Source organism: Pogoniulus pusillus, chromosome 35 (assembly GCF_015220805.1).
Source record: "Pogoniulus pusillus isolate bPogPus1 chromosome 35, bPogPus1.pri, whole genome shotgun sequence".
In the NCBI taxonomy this organism is placed as follows: domain Eukaryota; kingdom Metazoa; phylum Chordata; class Aves; order Piciformes; family Lybiidae; genus Pogoniulus; species Pogoniulus pusillus.
In genome coordinates this window covers 10,180,523-10,189,118 of record NC_087298.1, presented here as the reverse complement: position 1 = coordinate 10,189,118, position 8,596 = coordinate 10,180,523, and the positions used below count along the sequence as shown (strand labels likewise).

Genomic DNA, 8,596 nt, shown 5'->3' with positions numbered 1-8,596 from the left:
AGAGAAGGCTTCGAGGAGTCCTTACAGTGGCCTTCCAGTATCTGAAGGGGGCCTACAGGAAGGCTGGGGAGGGACTATTTGCAAGGTCTTGTGACGACAGGATGAGGGGCAATGGATTTAAACTGCAAGAGGGGAAATTCATACTGGATGTTACAGTGAGGGTGGTGAGACAGTGGAGCAGGTTGCCCAGGGAGACTGTGGATGCTCCCTCCCTGGAGGTGTTCAAGGAGGCCAGGTTGCATGAAGCCCTGAGTTCTAGTGGGAAGTGTCCCTGCCTATGGCAGGGGGTTAGAAATGGATGATCTTTGAGGTAACTTCCAATCATTCTATGATTACATCTGAGAGAAAACAGCAGGGAAGATTCTGTTCCCTGTTTTAATACACATTGCTTCTGAAGTTTCCTCCACCGGTTTGGTTCTTAGGAGCTTTTTCTCTGGATCAGAAGTTTGGATCTCCCACATTTGTGATTTTACCATTTCACCTCTCTAAAAGTGCTTGAGCTCCTTCAGCAGGGTAAGGCCCTGGGAGGTGCAGAGATCCTCCTAGGAGCACAGGCTGGAATGCCACAGGTTCTTCCAGAACACAGATTCCCAGATGTAACCATCTGCACTGCTCCATGTGCTCAGCAAGCCTGGATCTGACCCTTGAGCACCTGCCTGGTCACAAAACCAGCTCAGTGCCATGAAAGGTCCAACTGCTGAGTGACTTGGAGAAATCTTGACTGCATTCTTGTTTCACAGAACCACTTTAAGATCCTTGAGTCCAACTGTTAACCCAGCACTGCTGACCCAAAGGAACTGACTCATGGATGGACTGCAAGCCACAGCACCTTTATTTTTGCTAGCAGGGGGAGGGTAAGGGTCTGCACCCTACCAAACTGCATCTTCACCAAGACAAAATTTCAGTCAGTAAGACTTGTATCAAATGCTCCATTCACTCTGTGGCTCACCTCTGATAAGCAAGCAGTCTTCAGTGCTCTGTTTTGTCTACTGTAACTAACTGTATGGTTTTCTAGGTAGGCTAAAGGCAGCTGTTTGGGTACCTATCACACCCCTGCAGAGTGGCAGGCCCCTGCCAAGTTCAGAAGAACAGACCTCTGCTAACTCACACTTATGCTAAGCATGGTCTAGTCCTGTCAAGCAAAGCTTAACCCCAGTCCTTGATTCACTGCCAGGTCACCACTAAACCACGACCCCCAGCACATCTGCTTGCAGTTTCTACCCCTCTAGGGGTAGAGACACCACCGCTGCCCTGGGCAGCCTGGTCCAGGGCTTGACAACCCTTTCAGGGAAGAAATTATCCATAAGGTCCATCCTAAACCACCCCTGGCACAACTTGAGGCCGCTCCCTCGGGTCCTATCGCTTGTTACAAGGGATCACACACCGACCTCCACCTCGCCACGACCTCCTTTCAGAGAGCCGCAGCGAGGTTCAGGCTCTGGTGTAGCTCTGCGGGGAACCCCTTCGCTGGGAATGTCCCAAACCCAGCACCCTCAGCACTCGGCCCAACCCCCGGGCGGACCGAGCCGGACGCTCCATGCCCTCGGCGCGGCCGCCCGCCGGCCCGGCTGGCGTTGGAAGCAGTTTTCCCGGCTCCGTCTCGCCAAGGCTCGTCCCTCCCGGGCTGGCTCCGGAGGCAGCCCCGCGGCAGCCCCGCACCCAGGCCGCCCCTGGCCCCCGCGCCCTGCCCGGGGAACGCGGCGCCGCCTCACTTCCGGCGGCAGCGGCGAGGCGTGATGACGCCATCGCCGTGCGCCTCCGCGGCCGCTCCCTGCCCGCCGCCGCCGCCGCCACGGGCCGGAACCGGAGCGTCGCTGCCCCTTGCACATGCGCATTGCGGCGCTGCCTGTAGGCCCGGGCCTTCCATCAGCCCGGGCCCGGGGCGCCTGGCCTCGGCGGCCGCCGCCTGCAGCGGAGCGATGGGCAGGACGGTGAGTGGAGGGCGACGCCCCGGGGCTGGGGACGGCGGGAGGAGGTGGCGGGGACGGCGGCCCGGGCCTCGCCCTGCTGCTGCTGCTGCTTTGGCTGTCTCAGCCCTGGGCCGCTTCCATGGTGCGAGGGGCGGCGAGTGCGTTGGGCACGGTGGGTGCGATATTGGCCGCTCGCCGGCGCTATCGGTGTGGGCCGCCGATGAGGGCCGGGCCCGGGGGCTCCTGTAGCCGACCGCCCCGTCCCGCCGGCGCCTCGACGTTGCCTCCCGATAGGGCTGTGCTGCCCTGAGGTCAGTCGCGGCTGTGTCCCAGTGGCCGTGCGGGGCTGTCGCCGCCCGCCCGGTGGATGTGACTCCAAGTTGTCTGCGCTGGACTCTGGACTTCGCAGGCCGAGAAGTCCTGGCTGAGCTTTCTGCCTTCGGTGCCTTTCGCAAGTCGCTGCTGTTTGATTCAGGATCTGGTAGGCTGTAGGAGGAGTTCGAGTTTCCCCTCCTTCCGGTGCTCCCTGCTCTCACTGATCAGCACTGACCTTTATTTGTCATTGTCCCTAACCTTGTTTGGCCTTCTGGAACGCTTTGGTCCTGCTTGTCCTTATGGATGATCCTGTCAGCTTGAGAACGTTGTGGGTTTCCTACCTCCTCCACGAGTGATGAGTACCCTGAGCTCCAGCAGACCTCGCCTGGGGTGTGTGATAGGTGAAGTGTAGCGCTGGGCTGCTGTAGCTCTCTGGGCACACACTCCGTTTGTAAAGGAGAAGGAGTGAACGTTCACCAGGTGGAGAGTTACTCAGAGTTTTTGCTTCCTGATAGGGCCATCATTAACGTGATGCTTGGGGCAGTGGCAGCAGAACTGACATAAGTTTCCTGGCCTCGAAGTCGAAATCTTTGAGCTGTAGGATGATACCCAGCAGAGACCAACTCAACTTTCCAGCCTGGAAGCACTGTGCTTTAAAATAGGAAGACTCCCCCCCCCCAAAAATTACCTTGAGGAACAGGTGTCCAAATCTGTTCTGAGGCATCACTTGCCCAACTAACAGGTCTGGGGGCAGCTCGTCCATGATCTGTGGGTGCTGCCTGCATCACATTTCATCCACCCTAGCTGAACTGTGCTGAGAGAAGGTGACTGATGAGTTCTTGGTGATTTCTCTCCTTCTGATTTTCACGTGTGGCATTGAGCACAAGTGACCTGAATTTCCCAGCATGTATCAGTCAGCTGGAAGGCCTTTATTGTTGAGTGTGTGATGATTCTTTATGGGATTAAAAACTCATGCTTGGGGAGAGGCCAGTTCTGAACTTGTTAACACACAAAATGAGCAGATTGAAACTTTCTCATCTTATCTTTTAGATCAACTCCTATGTAGAGTCTTGTGAGTCTATGAAGCACCTCAGCTGTGTCCTTCACTCCTGCTAGAAGGCCAGGTGCCACAGGAAAGCATCCCTCTTTTGTTACAAGAATTAAGTGGCATCCAGAAACAGCAGCAGATGACCAACCTCCTGCTGAGTAGATGGCAGCACCGTTAACAATGTAATCTTTCAGAAAGTTCATTTTGTTCTTGCAGTTTCTCCCTGCTTGTGGCTGTTCTGTGTTGGTATTTGAGTTTAGATAGAGAGAGTGAACCTACTGAAGGCCGTTTGTGTGGTCAGCACAGTTAATGGGAACAAGCTGCCCCTCTTCACGAGGAGTTAAGTCTCTGCAGCTGAGCTGTTTGTTCTCTTGGGCTCCTCTACTCAAGGCTTTGTCAGTCAAAACTCATCTAAAGCAAGGCTCAGCTGTGAAGCTGGCATGTGGTGTTTGCCCCCACAAACTACAGCTTATGCAGGTGGACTTTGTGGTCTTTCACCAAGCTGTGATCTTGTCGAGTGCTCTGATTTCCCTGTGGCAGCTTAAGGACTCAGGTTGAGAAGCTCTGTTAAGAGTTTGCTTGAAAATTGCAGGATCTTAGACTCCTTTCAGTTGGGAAAGACCTCTAAGGTCATCCTGTCCAACCAGCAACCTAACACCACCATGGCGACTAAACTGCATCCCAGGGTGCCATGGCCACATGTTTCTTGAACACCTCCAGGGACAGTGACTCCACCACCTCCCTGGGCAGTCTGTTCCAATCCCTGACTCCTCTGGCAGGAAATTTCTCCTTAACTCCAGTCTAATTGTGTCCCCTGGCACAATTTCAGGCCATTTTCTATCACCTGATACAAGGGAGAAGAGACCAACCCCCACCTCACTCCAGCCTCCTTCCAGGGAGTCGTAAAGAGCCATGAAGTCTCCTCAGCCTTCTTTTCTCCAGCTTTCATTAGTGGCATGGTGGAAGGGGCTGTAAGTACAGGCTGCATCATTAGAAATGGAGTGCCCCAAGTCCAGACTGTGTGGATTTTAACTGATCTTGCTAGTTTAGTCTTCCAAAAATCTCTCTGAAGACAAACACTCAGCAGTATGTGCACAACGTGTGGGAAGTGTGTTCTGTTGTGTGCTCCAGGCACAAACCTCTTGTTTTTAAGTAGTGCTGGTTCACTGTCTGACCAGTTTATGTTTTACAAAAGACATCACTGTAACACACATCTGAGCTGCTCAGACAGGAAATTATAGCATAGAGGCACCTAAAATGATGAGGGTCTCTGATAATTGAAGAACAGACCTTGTTTTCCTAAATCCCTAATCACAACTTAACCCACTGCTGCTTTTGTTGGTCCCTGATTCACGTAGAGCCAACAGATTGCCTGCAAGTTTCTGTAACAGCCAAAAAACCCCCAAAACAACAAATTGTAACCTGGAGCCATGTAGAGATGATCAGAGCTGTAATTACCATGGATGTGTAACTGGGGACAGGAAGCAATGGAGAGACTTTACCCAGTAATGTATATTGTGTCAGAGGATTTAATACCAAGGCAGAAGTTTTCTGCTGCCTTTACTATTTACTCTGTGGTTAGTTTTGTTAATAAAGTAAAATGTTATTGAAGTAACTTTTGAGTTAGTTTTAAGAGTGGTAGGATTCCTGGTTCAACAAAAGAGGGACACTGAGGTGCCAGAGTGACTTCAGCAAAGGGCAACAAAGGTGGTGAAGGGTCTAGAGCATAAATCTTGTGAGGGAACTGGAGTTGTTCAGCCTGGAGAAAAGAATGCTGAGGGGAGACCTCTCTACAACTCCATGAAAGGAGATTGGGGAGAGGTGGAGATTGGCCTTTTCTCCCAAGTCATAAGCAATAGATCAAGAGGGAACAGCCTCAAGTTGCACCAGGGGAGGTTTGGGTTGGACGTGAGGAACAATTTCTTCCCCAGAAGGGTTGTCAGGCCCTGGGAAGAGGCTGCTGGGGGTAGTGTAGGGGTCCTCATCCCTGGAGAGATTGAAAAGCTATGCAGATGTGGTGTTGACAGACATGGGTTAGCAGCAGCCTTGGGTAGTGTTGGTCTGGGCTTTTCCAGCCTAAATGACTCTGTGATTGTATGAAAGTTCTGAGCAGCAGGGTCTGAGCTCCTGGGTGTGCGAGGAGGCTGGGGAAGTCCCTGTTGTTCTCCAGCACTATCTGATGAGTGCATTGTCATTTCATAATTCCCGGAACTTGGCACATCCTAAGCCTGGGGTGAAGCAGAGAGCAGTGAACAGGCTGCTGCTCATCACTCACCGAACAACAATGGGTGTGTGGAAGGATGTTAAGATTATAAATCCTAAACACTCCAGAAGATCAAGATACTTCCCTTATCTCTGCAAGTCCCAGGGGGAGAAATAAACTAGGAGATGTCTTTGAAAGGTGCCTTGCTGTGGAATGCGGTGACAGTGAGTCCTCAAGGCTTGGCTGAGTGAGGGGAGGTGCATCCTGTAGAGTGTGAAAAACATGATTGCCTCATTGTTCTTGCAGGACCTTCCTTTACTTTCCCTTTGTTTATTTGCTGAAGCTTTGCCAGGCTTTGAAATGAGCAGAAATCAAGAATCGGCACCATGGCTGGGCTGTGGCATTCACTTCCAAAAGTACTTGGAGAACTCTTCCCCCCCCCCCACTTCTCTTTGGAAGTAGTGTGTGTGCAGCCACACATGTTATTGTTCCTGCTCACATGAGTGGACTGTTGCAGGTTGGCTGATTAAGAAGGGTCTGTCAATTAGCCAAGGTAATTCCAGAACAAAATCCTTGACTTGCCTGCATTAATGCTGCAGTCTTAAGGTTAATAATGTCTCCTTCTCTAGAGACTTCCAAACCCATCTGGGATGCATTCCTATGTGGTCTGCTTTGGCAGGGTGTGTTGGGCTTGGTGATCTTCAGAGGTCACTTCCAACCCCTATCATTCTGTGATGGTTTGGGAGTTACCTGCCCCCCCCACTCTAATGAAATCACCCAGACTAGACACAGCCAGCTGGAAGTTAAGGAATGAAGCTTTATAGCCACAGCTTAGCACAATATCCAAGCAGATAGTTACAGTATTTACAGTTATATACAGAAATAGGCAAGTTAAAGGTAATACAGAAACACAACAGCCCTCCCAGAAACCAGAGTCCCCAGGAGGGGCTCCCAACTATCCTTCCACCACCTTTCTACCCCTCTGCCTTATCCCAGAGCATACCTTACATGCAAGGTGAGTTTGGAGGGTCAGCAATGGGGGTTAGAAAATAGAAGGATTAGTTACACAGAAGCAGCCCAGGGCACCAGCTGTGGCAGAAACACACACACACAGACACTGTCTTGTCTGTATTTGTGTTCTTGTTTTTGTACATCTCAGCAAGCCTGTGAGTGAAGTAGACATCAGCATTGTTTCCTTTTTACAGCCTGTCATCTATTTTTTCTCAGCCTCAAAGTAGCAGATGTTCTGTGATAACACAGTGCTAATAAAACTTAGGACAGGTTATGACTGGTGCTGACATCCCATGCTGCTGGGAAGCTGGCTGAGTTTGGGTGATGATGGAATCATCGAATGGTGGGGATTGGAAGGGACCTCTAGAGATCATCTAGTCAAACTCTCCTGCCAAAGCAGGATCACCTAGGGCAGGACATACAGGAACCCTTCCAGATGGGCACTGAAAGCCTCCAGAGGAGACTCCACAACCTCTCTGAGCAGCCTGCTCCAGGGTTCCAGCACTCTCAGGCTAAAGAATGTTCTCCTGTTGAGGTGGGATTTCCTGTGTTCCAGCTTGTACCCATTGTTCCTTGTCCTGTTATTGGGCACTACCAAAAGGAGCCTGGCACCTTCATCCTAACACCCACCCCTCAGATGTTTGTAGGCATTGGTAAGACCCTCTCTCAGCCTTCTCTTCTCCAGACTAAACAGCCTCAGCTCTCTCAGTCTTTGTTCAAACAGAGGAGTATCTCTGCGTGTCTGCCTGTTAAACAATAAGAAAAGCAAAGTTGTTTTAAGCAAAAAAAAGTTGAGTGTGTAAAGCAGTCACTAGGAAGCCAGAGGGTATCTGCCTGTCCTCCTGCTGGGGCTCCTTCAATGTGCCTTCCTGCTCTGTCTCCCTGCAGGTCTCTTCCTTCCTGGAAATTCAGCAAAGAGCTCCCGTTCCCAGGCTGTTGGATCTCTTCCATCTCTCTGGATGATATTTGCTATGTGCCCTGTAAGTCCTGCCCTGGGGCTCGGTGAGCGGTGGGGTGCCCGATGCCTGTAATCCCCATCCCCCGCCGGGTCCGTTCGTTCCACGGCCCCCACACCACCTGCCTGCACTCGGCCTGCGGCCCGGTGAGGACCACTCACTTGGTGCGCACCAAGTACAACAACTTTGACATCTATCTCAAATCCCGATGGATGTACGGATTCATCCGATTCCTGCTGTACTTCAGCTGCAGCCTCTTTACCTCCATCCTCTGGGTGGCACTCTCTATCCTCTTTTGCCTTCAGTACCTCGGCATCCGGATCTTCCTGCGCTTCCAGTACAAACTCTCCATCATCCTCCTCTTACTGGGGCGAAGGCGAGTGGACTTCAGCCTCATGAATGAACTGCTCATCTATGGAATTCATGTCACCATGCTGCTAGTGGGGGGGCTGGGATGGTGTTTCATGGTATTTGTGGATATGTAAATAAAACAAGAGCATGTGGGCCGAGAAGGTGACTTTTCTTCTACCCCTGGATGTGTCAGGAGCTTTCCTTTTTGTTGTTGTTGGTTTGGTTTGAATATAATTTATTTACCAGTACTACTTTTTATGGATAAATTCACCTCTTTGTCTCTGGAATTTGTATGGTTTACATTTTTTTTTGGAGGGTGAAGGTGCCATTCTGATTGTCAAAGTGCCACATTTGCTGTAGTGTTTGGGGTCAGTTTTTTTCCCCCCTTGCACAGTGTGAGTTGATAGAAGGTTTGCTGCTGTTCCTGCATTCCTGTGGGCAGGAAAAGGCAGTTGTTGATCTGGAGGACAGAAGCCAGATGATTGTGCACCTCACACACTTTATCCATCCTCCCTCTTTTTCCAAAGCTATTCCATGATGTGTCAGACATGTGACAGGTACCTATTCAACCCCTGGCATCCTTCCTCTGTGATTCGCACTTTGCACATTCCCTGCTGAGGATCCAGGGCCAAATTCGGCAGGCTGTAGGGTTGTGGTGGTTTGGTTTTAATTCTTGTTTTGGTTTTAGATTTCTTCAGGATGTGCTTTTGACCCACTGTACTCTTCTGATCACTTCAACACAATTACAAGGCTATGAGACTCTTATGTTTTTCAGGCAGTGCTGTTTGAGTCTTGCACTGAC

The 8,596-nt window shown here is 51.0% G+C and overlaps 1 protein-coding gene across 2 annotated transcripts; it reads left to right on the top strand.

Moving 5' to 3' along the window:
* The first annotated feature begins 1,841 nt into the window (after positions 1-1,841).
* TMEM250 (transmembrane protein 250) lies at positions 1,842-8,081 on the top strand. Of its 2 annotated transcripts, XM_064171163.1 has the most exons (3): positions 1,848-1,931; positions 3,276-3,455; positions 7,376-8,081. In XM_064171163.1, the coding sequence occupies exon 3, from the start codon at positions 7,509-7,511 to the stop codon at positions 7,926-7,928; it is 420 nt and encodes a 139-aa protein (XP_064027233.1). In that variant the 5' UTR covers positions 1,848-1,931; positions 3,276-3,455; positions 7,376-7,508; the 3' UTR covers positions 7,929-8,081. The 2 variants fall into 2 exon arrangements, with proteins under 2 accessions (XP_064027232.1, XP_064027233.1); XM_064171162.1 differs by lacking the exon at positions 3,276-3,455 and having other exon boundaries at positions 1,842-1,931.
* The last annotated feature ends 515 nt before the right edge of the window (positions 8,082-8,596 follow it).